Source organism: Leuresthes tenuis, unplaced genomic scaffold (assembly GCF_036924035.1).
Source record: "Leuresthes tenuis unplaced genomic scaffold, fLeuTen1.0.hap1 SCAF_12, whole genome shotgun sequence".
Classification (NCBI taxonomy): domain Eukaryota; kingdom Metazoa; phylum Chordata; class Actinopteri; order Atheriniformes; family Atherinopsidae; genus Leuresthes; species Leuresthes tenuis.
The window spans coordinates 27,128,055-27,145,733 of NW_027325366.1; the positions used below are offsets into that span (position 1 = coordinate 27,128,055).

The 17,679-nt window shown below is 37.6% G+C and overlaps 1 protein-coding gene across 1 annotated transcript in view; it reads right to left on the bottom strand.

Annotated features, from left to right (window-relative positions):
* The window catches only part of lrp1bb (low density lipoprotein receptor-related protein 1Bb), a 259,749-nt gene that overhangs the window by 175,229 nt on the left and 66,841 nt on the right, over positions 1–17,679 (bottom strand). Inside the window, exon 2 of the mRNA XM_072397335.1 lies at positions 16,957–17,079. Coding sequence (XP_072253436.1) covers positions 16,957–17,079 — 123 coding nt within the window. The remainder of the gene's footprint in view (positions 1–16,956; positions 17,080–17,679) is intronic.

Below are 17,679 nucleotides of genomic sequence, written 5' to 3' on the forward strand. Positions count from 1 at the left end.
TAAAGGTAAAAAAACAATATGTGCAGTTTTATCAAAATGGTTTTGAGACACCCAGTGTTTTCTTTTCTGTGGAAAACGGGTGAAAAATAGTAAGTGCTTTTAATACTTATTACATTATATTACTTTATTATCCTGATACAGATCCTTTAAAGTTTTCATTGTGATCAAGAGCTCCATTTTGATACCACTCACATTAATAAGGAAAATAGGTAACCTTTTCATGGAGCCACGTTGCCAAGTAGTGGTCAGTAGCAGTAATTTTGATGCTTCTGAGCTGAAATAAGTACATCACTCAAGCACAGTCTCACTCACAGACTCACTGCCATTTTGTGAGGACTCTTTCAGTCAGTCATCAACACAGAATGAATCTCATAGTATCGCATTAAAACACACTAGATTGACAGGGGGGAAAATATTTATATTTCAGAATCAAATGTCCAGGATTAAGGTTATAAAGCTGCAAAGATTTGATCATCATCTTTTCTGAACAACCACCAGTTTATTTTGGTTTCTAAAATCCCAAGTTCTTTAAGTGCCTACTTCTAAAACATACAGTGAGTGAAAAAGCAAGTGTAATTTAAAGTAAACAGCGAATCAAGAAAGTAATAATAGCTGTTATAAAATTGTCTCCAACTTGAGTGCCATATTTAGGGAACCTCAAGAGGTTACTGTCATTTGATAATAAGTAAACCATTTGTAGCGTTCTCTGTGTTCTGCAACAGCTGTGTAATGACTTCACGCTCGGTATGCATTTCTCAGATAAGTGAGGGACTTTGGCAAAAAGTCAGTATTTGATGGGAATGATAAATGGTTATTACCATTTCATCACAAAGGCACACTTTGTGAGGTTTTGAAAGATTGTAAATTTATGCAGAGCAATAATCTTTGCTTTGCCCAAAGCAAATGGTTTCAGTACAGACTAAATTAAATAAAAATTAGAAGAAAAAAAATGTATGAATACACTATGATGTCAGGCAGGAGTCAAATAGGGTCCCTCTATCGCGTCCTAATGTTTATGTTGGTTGAGAAGGCACAGGATTTTCTGTAGTTTGCAGAAAAGGTGAAATGAGAATGGATTGTACTCATGACTGGGTTGGATGGATCATTATCCCTGGAAAGAACTAAGAACGTTAAATTATACGTCATACCAGTTTCACACAAAGGATCTGTGTATGATCTGTATTTAATTAAAATTGGAGCTGTAACCTTCCTCCGCGTAAATTATAAGGAACAGTCTGACATGTAAATGCATGTAATTTCCCATTACTAACAATTATTGAATTCAACTGGAAAATTTGATTTTCCATTACTATAAAATAACTAACTTTTCTCTCATGTGTGCATGCATTCTGCCATTTTCGCTCGGCCATGTCTTATTTATCTTTCTCTCAGTCAACCCAATTGTTTTCAAAATGTTAATTGAATAAGATTTAAATGTTCATATCACTTTGTATTTCCATTTCATTTTTAGCAAAAGTAGGTCACCAAAGTCAGAAAATGTTTGACTTATGACAAACCCTGCCTGAGAAGTGGGTCAGAAAAGAAGGGTGCCTGAGACCAGCTGACCCACACAAATGGACCACTGACAGTGAGCCTCTGAGCCTTACATCATTGTTCTGTCGGACGATAAGATTAGAAGCCAGTCAACCTGTCTCATATGTAGATGTTTATCCAATTAGCCCCATTCGTGAGATTTATGTCAGTTTGAAAAAGACAAGAATTGTTTTCATACTGTTGTATAAATGACAAGCATGGCTCATTCACAGAGAAACTGCCAGAAGTGGTGCAGTGTTAATCAATATCATTGCTGAGAGTCTGTGTCACCGGTGTGGAGAAAGAGACAAAATCTAAAAGGCAGGCCCTTTCAGTTTCATGTGTTGTGTGCTCATTGGCTCGCACGTGTGGGGTTTTGTGTTCTGTCATGACTTAAGTCATCCATAAAGCTTCAAAATGTTTGGATAATAAGAGTTCTTTGTTTTGTGATGCTATAACTTGGCTGGTATAAGTTGTAGGTCAGAATGACACATTTATAGCTGTCATGTTACAGTGGTGCTAATGAGCCAATTTCCCAAAATCTCAGCTTGATTAAACTACTTAAAGGGGAACTCCGGCATTTTTAAATCTACACCTTATTTCTGGCATGAAATACGTCTATCTACTCAAAGAGGACAGTTTGGCGAAAGTCGGCGTCCATCAGAAGCTATTTAAATAACTCAAGATCGGCGTATATCCATATAACGGAGTGAACAGGGCAGGGACGATGCAGCCTCTAAATAAGACATTATCTGTCTTTATTTCACCAATACTTTAAGAAGAATGAATGAACAAACGTGTACTATAGCTCTGTTAGCTCATAGGTGCTGTTATGTGGCTACTTGCGACTAGGAGAGCTAATGGAGGGATTTCTACACAGGCACTCTACTGGAACCACATGAACACAAGAGAAAAGCTGTCTGTACCCAAATCTACATCATCCTCAAAGGCACACCATTGATGAGATATGTGTTGCCACTACTTTTTACAAACAAAGTGAATCATCCAAAGTAAGTTGCAGAGACTTTCAACAGTTCCCTGGCAACAAACTAAACGACTCGGATGCAGGCTGATAAAACACAATGGTGTAAACAAGAGCAGAGTTTACTGCCATCACACGATCTCACATCTCACGAAATGTAAACTACTGCTTTCTCCAGCAGCTTCAACATTTAAAAAGTACAGCTTTCGTAACAGCAAGGGCTCTTTAAAAGAAGTATTTTCATGTGACCTTTACATACTTGCCATTTAAAATGCGGTACTCAGCTAAAATATTTCTCTTTTGTTTATTCATTTTTATTTTGCTGCATTTGTCCTAAAGTACATAACTCCTACACAGACAGAGCATATGCTACAGTAAACTGGAAAACAATACCATTGGGTCTCTGTACATTCAAAGAAATAGCCAAAGGCCAATTTATAACTCTTTGTCAAAAGTGCATTACAACAACTCCAGACAGGTCAAATAGTAGGAAGTAGGCACTCAAATAGCAGCATCGCAACCCTCACAATGAGGCTGTGAGGTTCACGTGGCCTTCATTCTGCCTGGATGTAGCTGAAGGGCAACAAAACAGCTCAATGTGTTACAAAAGTGGCAGCTTTGGAGTTACTGGAACCTCATCTGTTCTTGAATGCCAGTCATCCTCCTTCATCTCACGCACATATTTTTGCACGTCCCTAACCCCTGAGACCAAATTAAGACAAATTTAATGTGAAGCCTTCCATCAACATCACAAAACATAAAAAAGGTTATGGAAGGATGAGACAACATTGTATTGCTACCATCAATAGATATCATGGTATTAGATTTGAATGTATTCTTCAATGGAAAGAGTTACTATAACTGAAGGAAAAAAAAAAGTTAGGATCACACAGAAGCACGTCAGGAGTGAAAGAACTAGCAAAGGCAACATAACAAAAACAAATCTACGGTTAGCTGGGAAATAATTGGACATAACACTTTTTAGAATGATTTTAGTTGCTAACAGCAACATATTGAGGATAAAGATATATTAAATGTGGGTGTACTAAAGGCAACACTGTGTGCATGGCTTTATTAGACAAATAGTTCCAAACAAGGCGCAAAAGCAACCCACAAGAAGAAAAACATGCGAATATTCTGCAGTGATCCAGTCAGTCACTTAATCTCCACTTGGCTAAGCTGCATTTAACTGCAGTAAAACCTTAATAAAGAAAAACAAATAAATAAATAAATAAATAAATAAAACACTCTTGATGAAGTGCTGAAGCCAGGAAGCCATGCTTGAACTTTTTTCTTTCACTTTTTTTTTTAATTTACCGTAATTATCTTTAGATCATGAGTTAACTATCTTATTATCTCAAGATAATCAAGCTTGTAGTGATGACGAGTTAATTAAGTCATTATCTTGAGATAACATGGATTGTTCTGTCGTGATAATGGATTCATTTATGCTGTTCTCTCGAGATAACAAGGCTCGCTTTCTCGAGATAACAGGGCAATATATTTTGATATATAAAACAGTGGAATGGCCTCAAAGGCAGCTACTGACTGAAGAGTAGTGAAATTGGTTAAACACTTATCTTATGTCCACAGATGCCACTGTCCATATTCAAGAGCAGACAGTTACAAAATTCAGTGCAGCACACAGAATTCCACATGCATGCCAAGACATAAAGTTATAGATCTTCCCTAACTGTAATGACAACATAATGAATGACGTGAACACAGGAGTTTAGGCAGGAACCATTCATTTTCAAACTCACTATAATAATCTGTAATCTTGAGGAACCAAAGCTTGTCTTTTTTTTTCCAGGATGTCTGCTTTTATGTCATGATCTTCAGAAAACAAAAGGCAGATTTCCCAATAAAACTAGACAAATGGTTATCTTGCAAACACTATTCAACAAAACAGAATAATCAACTTGTGAATTTGAGATAATGGCATCAAAATAAATAATTGCAGGCAAGGTTGATCTTGACTTTCGTATCAAAATATTAAATGAACCATTTATTTGTAGTTATGGTAATTTGCTTATTAAATTTGAGTCTGTGAAAAATGAGGTTGGACAACTGTTGCCCAGCTGTTAAAGTAGTATTCTTCACCCAGAAGGTCAGCTGATCGATCCAAGTGTCAGAGCGTCCTTGAGCAAGACAGAGAACCCCACATTAACCCAGATATGTTCAGTAGTATATGATTGTTGAAGTAAAGCCCAGCCTACTGTAAACTGAGTGCATGTAGATAGATAAATGAGTGTCTGTGTGAATGGGTGAATGAGAAATGCAATGCATAGTACTTTGTTGGACCTAGACAAGATTAAAAAGACTATATAAGTGCATACAATTTACCATTTACAAACTAAAATGCTGTAAGGTTTAACCTGTGGGGAAATACCTTCCTTAATAGAGGATGGTGGCGTCCACCGAGATTTACCAACATAAAGAGAGACCACCCAATCCAAATGTTTGCCGAGCTACGTCTTGTATCAGCATTTTACCAAATTCATGTTAAAGAGGTGCGCCTCTTTATATACCTAAACCTAAACCACTTAACAGTAAGGGATGTTTTACAATGCAAACTGTTCTTAAAAACAATCTCTCCAAAAAATAGCTTTTTCTCATACTATTCCAAAAAGATTACCATTTAAACCATCAAAAACAACTAATACTAAAAGCAAAAATTACTGCTTCTTTCCCATACTCCCCCCTCTCCTCAGGCAACTTGGTTTGCGCCAGGCCTACTGATTAGACACACCAAGCACCACCAAGACGGTCCTGACCTCAACATCACCTCAGACAGAGAAAGTCATTAGAAACACAGCAAAAAAACATGCACTGATAATCCAAATAATGTATTAACCAACCAAATAGCATCCATATTTTGTGGGCGAATACATCAAAGCAAATCAATTAACAAAAATCAGTTTTGTCTGGGTGCATGCATGCATTGATGGGTTTGTATTGGCACTACGTACCTTCTTAGTGAGGGGGTGCCTGCATCTCCCTCACAAACCCCTCCTCAAAATTAGATGTTAGCACTCTCACACAGGGCAGATAACCAAACACCTTCATACTTACAGCCAGTTTAGAATCACCAATTAATCTAACACACATATTGATAGACTGTGAGTAGAAAGAGGAGCACCCTGAGAAAAATGCAGAAAAAAAAACAAACTTACAGGTCCCAGACAAATATTCAGGCCAAGAACCTTCATGCAACACCCTGCCAACTTCATCTTGAACTTTAAATTCACCATCCTGCGTTCTTATAATGTGTTCTCCTGCACAACACATGGTATCAGTGAAAATCAACAAACTCAGAAATGCAAATTAATATAAGTTGTTACACGTCTCATGGACTGGGTGCACTCAGTGAGAGCTAAATCACACAGTACAATGTGCAAAGGCCCTGTGCAAGTAATTTCCTGCGTGCAACATATTATTATTTGCCGTGAATTATGCAGAGCATTCTGTAAAATCATTTTCCAGAAAAAATCTGTCTCATTCCACTGAGCAGTAGAGTAAAGTCAGATGTTGGCATCCATGACAAGCCGGCTGCACCGTACAGCAAGAATCAATACGCAAGTCTGCCGAGAGAAATGAGCACCCTCGGGACAAGTGTGGTAAGACTGAACCGCAGAAAAACTATAACAAAAGAAAATAAATAGAAATAAAGACTAATTTATCATTAATTGAAAAACAGCTACATAAGTAGTCGGTGGAGAGACAAAGGCTTTAATCTAAATGTTCCAGGGCCAACATCAAATGAATAATACATACCGTATATTGTACTTGGAGAGGCTAAAACCAATATCAGCTGAGAATAACGATCTCATTAGGAATATAATAACCAAAGTCGTATTTACTGCTTGCATTTTGTCACCAAAGAAATAAGTATACAATGGTCTATGGTGTTGCCTGAGCTGATTAGTTATCATAATGGCATCAATGTACGTTCACAATCAGTTAATGCCTTGCATAATGTCATTCAACTTGTCAATACATTAAATTAGAAAATATCCCAATGTTATTATTGAAAGTGACAGTTAACCATTTTTAATCCCTTTAATTTATTTCAAGTGACATGTTTAACAAATTCATTCCTTCCTTGAAAGGTAAAATTTCAGCAATCCAAATTTATGACACATCAAATATAGTGCTTAATCCAAATGTAAATTCTGACAAAAAACCTCAGAGACAGGATTATATCGAAGCACAGATGTGGGGAAGGCTACAGAACAAATGCTGCAGCACTGAAGAGTCCAATGAGCACAGTGGCTGCCATCATACAGAAATGGAAGAAGTTTGGAACCACCACGACTCCTCCTAGAGCTGGTCTCCCGTCTGACCAGGGCATTAATCAGGGAGGTCACCAAGAACCCGATGGTCACTCTGACAGAGCTCCAGCATTGATCTGTGGAGAGAGGAGACCCTCCCAGAAGCTCTTTTTGTTTTTTTATTTCTAATAAATTTGCAAAAGTTTCAAAATAAACTTGTTTCACTGTGTCATTATGGGGTATTGTGTGTAGAATTTTGAGGCAAAACATTAATTTAATCTATTTGGGAATAAGGCTGTAACATAGGATATTGTGGAAAATGTGTAGCACTGTGAATACTTTCCATATGTGCTGTAATTTTTTTGTAATTGTTTTTGGAAGTTACATTGTGGTCAGGAGAAACAACTACATCCACATTTTCTTTAAAAAAGTTGGGATATTGTGTATAATTTAAATAAAAACAGAACTCAATATACTTTTCAGCTGAATCTCTATAGTGCCAAATATGCGATCGTCTTCACACAGCAATTTACACAGCAAGTTCAAGACCCCATATTAGTGTTTGCAAAGCCACATAAACCTATACAATCCCCCCCCCCAGTAAAATGAAGATAAAAACTATTTATTTTGTAAACAGCGTTAAATATGAAGTGGCTTTGGATTGTGCAATAAGATTTCTATAGCTTTGCAAAAAAGTCTAAACTTTTACCTTTTCATACACATTTCACACTATGCAATGAGTTTCGGGGCCCATGTGAAGGCTCACAGGGTATATCAAATGATCACAAGCAGTAAATAAATCATTTTTTTCGGCTTGCAGGCATCTTTAACGAGGACCGTGGTTAAAGTATTATACACACAGTTATTGAGATGACATGCCTTTTCTTCTAAATCCTCTGGCATTAACCCAGCTCCCCACATCTAATGAACTGTGACCGCGTTTAATGAATGGCTATAGGAGAAGGGTTTAACTCAATCATATTACTATCTGTTAGGTTATTCATAATCCATAAATAAATACAGACTATTCTCAGTAATTAATGCAGATTCACATTCTAGTTTTGGCTGATATTTACATGTAAGTTGAATGACATAGACTATAATATTGATTGTTAAATAGTTTTCTCATAGGTTGTTGTGGTAAGTCTGTACCACAGTGTTTAATCTGAGTTAAGGACTGTTTCATAGAGATGTTTTGTTCCCCTCCCCCCAGCGGGGAAATAATGTGGATTTTAGCACTTAAATGTCACACTCGTGCCATGACAGCAGGCGTGTTAAGTTTATGAAATATGCTCTTTTTCTTGAGTTGTTAAGGTGACAAGCTGGGATGCAGCGCTTCAAAACACTTGTACAAAAAAAGAATGCAGAGGGGAAAATGTGTCAATGCAGCTTAGCTACTGAGGTGGGGGTGCTGTGTGAGCAAAGACAAAACTATAATGCACTCCTCCCAGTGCATCACTTCTGACAGGAATGAGACGTAGTGTGGGTACAAGATTGTCACCAGGCAACAAAATTCTTGCACTAATGGTTTTGCCTAAGACAAATGCTCAAACATATGGAAATCTGTTAACTGCCAGAAGGAGGGGCAATCTTGCAAGCAAAAACTGAGTATAAGCAAATGACATATTAAGGGCAAAGAGGATGACTTTTCTTTTATACAACTATCATATTTTTAACAGAAGACACAGTCATAATGTCAGCTAAGAATCTCATGAATAACTATTTTCAGTTGCACAGACATTCACTTACATTACACACAATATCTGTTGTTTCGGTTTCCTGGCACTACTGGAAAAACAGATGGCACAAAGCCTGAGGAAATTTACAAAAGTTCAGCTCCAAATAGAGAGAAAGAAAAATAGGGAATAAAAAGTCTAATTTCAGAGCATTGTGTCTTCTGATGCAAAAAAGGCAAAATTACAATACAAACAAGATTGGATACATGTGTATTAGTTTAATAAGGCTGATAGTAATGGACAGTGAATCTGATCTCTAATTAAATGTGACAAGAAGGTAGATAACAATAGAAAAGAAAACAGGACTTCTTATTCATTTTTGCTGCACTAACACGCTCAGTAACAAAGAGTTTAGAAATGGTGTAATAAGAGCACACTGTAACTCGTGCGTTTTCTGATCACTGGGATGTGGAATTATCAAGATTTAATGGTCTCATATATATCAGATCAGTCCAACACTTTCAGAGATTGATTTTAACAATTTGACTTTGTTTTAACGAATCAAGAAAAGTATAACAATCCTAAAAGGGAAGTAGAGATGGAGTAAACGAAAAATGTTACATAATGCAAAAGGCCCAGGCCTTCAGCTCAATAACCCAGTGCCACGCTACATTACCCCCTAAACCTCCAGCCCACTGACACCAATTCTCATGGGAACGAGGTGCATTAGTGATACATTTATTTCAGTATGGGACTTGCCAGATAACCTGCAAGATGTTGATAGACAGACTGCAAATCAAAACTGTGGGTGCTTCTCTTCTATCACATGATTTCTGTATTTCTATAAGGCTTTGTCAGGTTTGTCAGTCTCCAAACATTCAAATTGTAAGATCAGTTCACTAAAATGATTGACATTTAATTTACACTCAGATTAAAGTTTAGTGAACAAGTTTGATGCATCAAACTGATGAAACGATTTCACTGTAACTATATGAAGAGCAAAACATGTGTTTACAGAAATCCTGAATGATATTCAAAAATCCTAAATCTGTGCATTTTTCATTAACTACTCATTTCAACAATGTTGTGATTAGAGTTTTCTTTTAATACATTTAAAATACAATTGACCACTATGGTGACAACCAATCTAACATAGTCTTACACCAAAACTTGAAAAAGTCACAAAACTAATCAGATAATACACATCTGTGCAATCACATTCCATCAAATAGTCACACATTTAACAGGAGAAAAAATATATGTATCTGGTAGTTGGATAAGTTAGAATATGGAAATACACCAACAAGTCCAACAAGTAAAACAATTATATAAGTAATTTGATGACACCCTTCAATATGGTTCATAATAGCATCCTGTAAAGTACCACCCTTAAATGTGGCAGAAGGGAAAAAAGATCCAAACGAGAATAACAGATCAGGGCAGACATAATTCACAATTATTTCTTTTAACAAGTCACAGAGGCCTTGTAAGGAGGAAAGAGGGGGTGGATCAGCTAAACTCTGCACTTTCAACCAAGGTAACTTATGTGACATTAGATAGAGATCAACAATAACAAAACAACACAATAAAATAATTTTGTTACTTCCTGGTTGGCTTTAGGCATTGAGATTACTTGAGAAGGATTAAAAAGAAATCAAGGCTAGGGCTATAAAACATTATTTTTACTTTGCAATTGTAGCATCATGGGTGTCATTTTATTCTTCACATACAGTTACTCTTGTGACCCCTAAATGTCGCACATTCTATGAACGTAATAATTGGCTGTCTGCCTTTATCAAAGGACACCACATGTGCATGTTTTGGAGAGGACAAAATTCTCTGCCACACAAACATCAGCCAAGTGGAAAGGCAATTTTGAGCCCCGTTCTTTATACTAGAGGTTTCAAGTAAATGTTTCCTTGAGCTTTCATTTGCTGTTTCACTCATTACAAACCAGGGTTAGCTATTAAAACCAAGATGGTTAAGCTTAAGAAAGCATCATGGCTTGCATTAAAACTGGCTCTGTAACAGAAGATTGCATTAAAATATATATTTCCTGGATTACTAGCTGGTGAGTCCCGCTCCCTCTACTAGACACAAGAAATGAACTGGACACACACACACACAAAAAAAAGTGATTCTGAAATGCATTCTGTTAAAAGCTCTGTACGTTTGACTTTGTGACTTCCTGACCATTTCACTTTTTGTAATATTGGGCTGACCATTCTTTGCCCCAATGTCCACACACTTATCTTATCTCCACACATCTATCTACCTTATTGTCTAACATGCAGGTTGGTAAATATGTGCAGTATAAACATTCAAAAATAAAACTGGATTCTATGACCAAAAATCTATACAACTGCAGTAACAATCAAAATACTAATGATGTAATAATTACTTATCTGTCCACAATCATTTCTTTGTCAAATCTAAAGACTCAAATCAAAGTGTTAACCTGCTGCAGTAGCTCTGGACATACTGTGTTTATTTGCATTTTCTTGAGATTTTTTAATGTTTTTTTCTATGAAAATAAAAAATTTTGAAGCATTTTTCTACGCTAATTTGGATGCTGCCGGTAACTCAGGCCTGGAGTAAGACCCTAAATCTTGATGAGTTGAAGATGAGATTTCTAAGACACAGAGCAGGTACAAACTGTAAAAAAAGGAGGAGGAAGTTTTAACCATTTTCTCCCTTGATGATCAGAGAAAGTGTGAGATCACTGGCAGATAAAATGGATGAGCTTGGAGCCCTGAAGATGACGAAGCAGGAACAGCAGAGTGTAACTTTCTTCAATATGGCTACAGGAACAACTCTAAAACTGACCTCAGCTTTGAGACAATATAAAAAGATAGAGGTAACAATGAAGGAGGAGGGATTACAATTTTTGTTAACAGCAGATGGTATAATCCTGGACTGCAAAGAAATATCTCTGCACCTCAGATGGTAAGCTTTTGGCTGCGAGTTTCTGTCCATGTTGTCTTCTGCAGAGTTTAACTGTGGTACCTGAAGATGTCATATGTGACATCATTAGCTAAGTTGTTGCTGAGCTACAGAACCAACACCGAAAAACATTTACAAGGGAGGCTGTAGTAGTAGTAGAGAAACACTGACATATTGCCATTACATAAACGTACAGCTATAGCTTACAAAGATAAAAATCAGGTAGTCTCTGGCCATACACATGCAAGTCTGCCAGTCTGTCTGTTCTTCCGCTATCTCAACAACCTTTCATCCAGCCTTCAAACTCTGCATTTGGGTTTCTGAGGCCCAAAGTAAGTGTTATTCGGGAGACATTTTCTTATGATTATTTGTGACCTTATAGGTGATGTCATCATCACCTCAAGTATAAAGTGACGCTCCTCTGTGACCTCATAGTGATCCCTTAGACATTGTAAATTGTAACACTGGATTTGATAGATCACATTTAGTAGATATAACTTTTAATCAAGCTGTTATTAACACTCATCTTAAGTAAGTCACATGTTCTTTTGGGTAAAATAATTTGAATAAATAAACACCCTTGGCAGTTGAAACAACATTTTTTAAAAAGTAGGTGGTGGGTATGAGGGGGGTTGATGCACAGTGGTCTGATGTCACTAGACCAGAAGCCAATGACAACATCATCTGCCATGGCCAAGACTGATATCTCTGTGGCGACAGGTAAAGCCAAGAGCTGCTTGAACTCTTGGAGCCGTTTGACCCCATAAAGAGAATGATACCCTTCTCTGTGAGGTTGTGCTCTAGTTTCCTCCTTTAGTACAATGACATGCAAGGTTAATCTAGCATTCTAAATGGGCTGTAGGTATGCATGGGAGCCTCTTTAAATGTAGCCCTGCAACAGAGGGAAGGTGTGACTCTTGTCAAGATCCACATGGTGGGTAATTGCTAATGGATGAATATTAATAAATGTGTGTGTACTGACAAATGTGAATAAAAAACACACCACTTGGTCTTGTTATGATCCACAGTGACTGCTAATAAAACAAATCAAAACATAATCTTTAGTTTGTTGAATGCTACACATTGTCACCATCTTACTGAAAAATGTGGAAGTCAAACCATTCTGCCTCCTTTACAATCAAAACTCAAGATGATAAATGCCAAGATAATTGACTATATGTAGTCATAAAGGTGAAAAGATGCAACTATTCTATAGTGATTGGGCTGTGCAAGAAGTTGGTAATAATTCAGTAGTAGAACAACGAAAGAAACCTTTAGTTGGATTAAGGTAAATAATTTATTTTTCTTTGTCATTCAGTGTTCAAGTTCACAGCAGGATACTAATGAACTCAATAATCAGAATCTGAGGGAAAGAATCTTTAGGTGAAGGCATGGGGAGACATTTCTTACTCTGTTGTCCAAGAGAAATAATATGAAGGACCCCTGAGAGTGCCATCTCTTCAAAAGCTGTCCTACTGTGCCTTGAGGATACTGAGATCAACATCAGTGACGATCGGCTCGACCCAATCTTCAGTCATGAAACACAGCTTCTGTGGCAATCTTTCTGAAGTCAGCAACTGACCCCTTTTATTGTCTTTTCCTCTGGGGGTGACAATTCAATCAGAGGATTCATTGGTCTCCATGTCCACCAGATTCACAAAGCTCCTCATGGCAGCACAACTAAGAGGAGCCAAAAGTCCATGAAATCCTTTCCTGAAGGAATCATGACGGATTTAGGCTCTAAGACACTGTTTGCAAGCGTGAATCATTGATGCATGCTGTCAGCCATTATCACTGAAAGTTTTATAAAATGGCACCAGAAAATAATTCTACATAAACTGAATTATGACTGTCCACTTTATCACAAGTGCCCAGCTAACAGCAGAACTGTGTCTGGAGACTGCTTTGACATTTAAACTTCCTTTTAAGTATGGTGCACAATCCCAGAGATTACCTTAGTCTAGGCAGATCTGTTTAAATTTCCCACTTTAACCATCACCATTCAAGGTTTTGTGTTACCTCAAAGCAAAGGTGTGACACTTTATTGCACAGAAAGCTTTTGTTTAAACTGCTGCACAATTGGAGAATTGCCATTTTTCTGGGTTTTCTCTTTTGTCATTCCTGAAGACAAGCTGCTTTTCCAGCTCCCTGAAAAACTGGCATCAGCTGTCCTCTCCCATGAGGCCTGCAGCTGAATGGATAAGCTGGTGCCTCCCTCTAGTTTCTAGGTATTGCAATCCAAGACCACTCCCCCCTCCCTCTCCCGAACAAGCCCTGAAGACCCGGTGATTACATCTCCCTGACCGAGCCAGAGCAGAGAGGAGAGAGGCCATGCATGGCACCAACGTCTTTATATATCTAGACAACAAGAGTGTAATATATTACCTTGCCTTCTTCTTAAGATATTAAATCCATTTATATAATGCTCACAATACTCAGTCAAATAAAAGTTGGCCTGCTTGTTACTGCACATAATGCAGACTTTCCTTTGCTTTTATTTCATTTCAGCGAACATGATCAGAGATAAAGGATCATCTTTTCTCAGGTTATTGCAGTCATCCCTGCTATCATTTAAGAAGACAGAGCTCTTTCCAATCCCGTTTCCTGTTTATTGGCCAAATATGATCTAAATCCCCTTTTCATCAATATATAATCCATGATAATGCTGTACCAATTTCTTAAGATTATTAAGGAGGGTATTCTTTCTAGCAGGCTCAGTAAATAAAAATGGTACCAACATTAACCACCACAAGATTCATGAACAGGTTTTCCCCCAAAGCCATCCCCATTCTGAATTCAGACCTGAGAATATGCTCTATATAACACGGACTGATGTGCAGTAATAATGTGCAATATGGACTCTTTTTAATCTTTCTTTAAACTGTATATGAGGCAATGGGTGTGTGGTAATAGTGGTGCGTGTGAGAGTGTGTGAATGGACACTTATTTATAAGCTATTTAATATAATTTTTTAGGAATTGCGAACAATTCTGCAGTGCACTTCCATTTCAATGTAATTTTGTACAATGACAATGAAGACTCTTGAATCAGAGTCATAATTAATTGCCTTTTGGAGGTTACACCACCTAGCCCACAGCTACTGTGAGGATGCCATGTTAGATGGCAATGTACAGGTAAAGCAAAAGATCATAAGGAACACTCACCAGTTGGCAAGGATGTCAAGTTTAATTTTTTATATTGATTTACCCAGTCTGTCGATCTGGGGTGTCAAAGGGATAAACTAGAGATAGCTTTCATCATGCTGGAGGACATCTTGATAAAACAGTCAAAAGTTGATGCTGGAAAGGCTGATTTATGAAACCCTCTAGTCTCCGCTGAACTTGTTCAACTGATTACTATTTTTCATCAGATTTTCCCTGCCAGTGTGCCAGCTTGTAATACAGGCTTTCTATTTAAATCTTAATTTAAACCTGAGATTGTTTCTTTTTTCCCATAAAAATATGACAGCTCTATCCACGGAAGACATTTTGGTATTCTTTACACATGTCAAGAACCCCTTATGATGAATAAGTTGTACGCAGGTCCATTTATAAAATACCTGGATAGCCCCTGTAAAAGCAACTCTCGCTCCTCAAGACGGTCCTACACAATCTCTCATGGAAATTAAATTGGCACACAAGATGTGATGCGTGTTGAACAATAAGACAAAACAGGCAAAAAGCCAAGTGCAAGATATTAAAGCTAGACTGATTTAATGAAATGAAGACCAAAACCTACAGCAACTCACTTTATCAAGAAAGAATCAGAGCAGGGGGATGCAGCACTACTTGGCACAGTCTTTACTTTTCCTTTTGTAGTCTTGAAAAAAAAGTCACAGGATTGTGTTGCTTTATTTCAGCGTACATTGAGGCTGAGACAAAACAACAAACCAACCCTCCATTCGTACTTAAGAGAGCAAGGTAACAGCTGTGCGCATGTTAACAGCTGCAGAGTGTAATTGCAATGTTTTGACATGAGCAGTGAAGCCTCTTTTTTTCTCTGCATAGCCATCCACAAGTATCCTACTTGATAAACGGCCTCATGCACACGCAGGCATTAATAATTTTTGCGGACTGCACACAATTTATGCACAGATGTCACTGCCAAAACTATAAAGTCCTAATTATACCCAATAACTCACACCAGTGGGTAACCTGGACTGAATATCAATAAATTGGTTTTGTTGCCATTTTTGTTTTTCACTGTGATAGACTGCATAACAATGACAGTCTCATTTGGATTTCCTATGACAGGGAATCGAAGAACATACATGGCATGAAAAAAAATTTCTGAAGTAAAAGACAAGGTTTAGATGACTGCAGTCAGATGTGTGAAACAGCATAATCACCGTCCAATGAAGCATTTTCCTGTGTTCACAGAGTAACACAGCACTCCACAAAAACAAGATTTAATTGTTCTAAGGTACCATCAGGCTGTTTGCTAACAGACTTGCTGATCACCATGTTAAAATATATGTCAAATCCAAAAGGCCAAAAAGCTATAAAACAAGAGTGCAACCCCAACCCTAACCCACACTACACAACAGCCAACAGCTGGCTAATATGTCTGCAAGTTAAAGCATAATTTGGATGAGTATTAAGTGTAGTATATACTTGCTGGTTGATACTTTCATTTGATGGGTCTCTTAGAATAGGTAAACCAGTTTAACATACTGTACATGCAGCAGCAACTTTTGTCACCTGCTGTCTAAAACACATCATTTTAGTTCCTCAAATTCTTTCCTCGGAAATGCCTAATCTGCTCTGATTGGGTAACTTATTGGTCGACAAAGGTGGTGTGCAGGCAACTGCTTTTACTTTTTGTAACTCACCAGAGTTTTTATATGCACAAAAAGCTATAAAACAAACTGAAAAAAACTGAAGAGAACTCTAATCGTACAGTTCAACCTCTTTCAAAGCTGCAAGTAACACATATCAGTTTGAAAAGTTATTGGTCCCAGAGGAGTTACTCTAAACCCCTTAACTGTGCAAAGATAAGCTGTCACCTATAATAGTGTATACTCTGGGAAAACTGAAGTATATCTATGACATGTCACCAGTTTATCTCAGGCTAACACATCCCGTATGGGAATATATTCACAGTAAAACAAATCAGATACCCACTGAGGCACAGACATTATAAAGTGATGTTTTTCTTTTCTGAGTCTTCATATTGTGACCTCTTCCACTGAAGGATTGAAAAAAGCTGCTATGTAAATTGAGTGAGCACAAAAAACAACAGTTGTATGCAACTTGAAACTATAGTATAAACAGGTACAAAGAGCTGTTGGAAACTTCCCAACTATTCCGTCAGCATTCATCAATGATCTTAATACTCAGAGTGCAGTCACATTTTAACCAGAGAATTCAAAAATTATATGCTGATTGTTTGATACAAACAAAGCAGATTTTTTTTATGGAATATCACATAGTGCATATTAGTAGGAGTCTGTGTATAAAAAGGTGAGACCAGCTGCAAAATGATGCATTATGACAGTCAATTACAATCATTCTGCATTTGTGAAGAATGGATGGAATGGGTGACTTACAAACATGATCGGTTTCGTCTGAGTCGTCGGGGCAGTCGGGCTCACCATCACAGAGCCAGGCCTCAGGGATGCAGGTTTCATGGTTGTGACAGTGAAACTCGCCTACGTCGCACAAGATGGTTTCTGGATGGCATGAGGAGAAGGGTGGAGAAGAAGACAGAAGATGCAGTGTGAGGTGATGGTAATGTGCGGAAACATCTCTTTTCACCAGAAATCATGGATTGAATGTACGCAAAGACTTTTCTTAGGCTTCCTCAAAAATCAAATGCAGCTATATGGATCAGCGGAAGAGGCATTCATCAAATTGTGAATGCATGATGCTGAGTAAAGCAGAGATGAAGAGATCCTTCACTTGATGGACTATGTTTCTTTATCAGACCACAGGACCACACATTTCTTTCCAGAAAAAAAAGACATGCACAGCCTAGACAAATCTGTTCTTGACAGCTACTCACTAACAAAGACATGATGTCCTTTGCGACTTTGCAAACTATTACCAAGCACTTTGGCAAATTTGTTCTCATCTTACTTCCTTGGTGTTGTGCTTTCATTTGATGGAGAAACATGGGGGAGCTCAGTAAAAGCCCAGTCAACTAAAAAGTCATCATAGCCTTTCAGTATAGAATGCATCCATCAAAGCTTTGACATGTGTCCTGCCAGTCGCAGTCACAGACTCAATCTCACCGCAGAATGACACAAGCTTTTGCTTAAGATTTGACACCA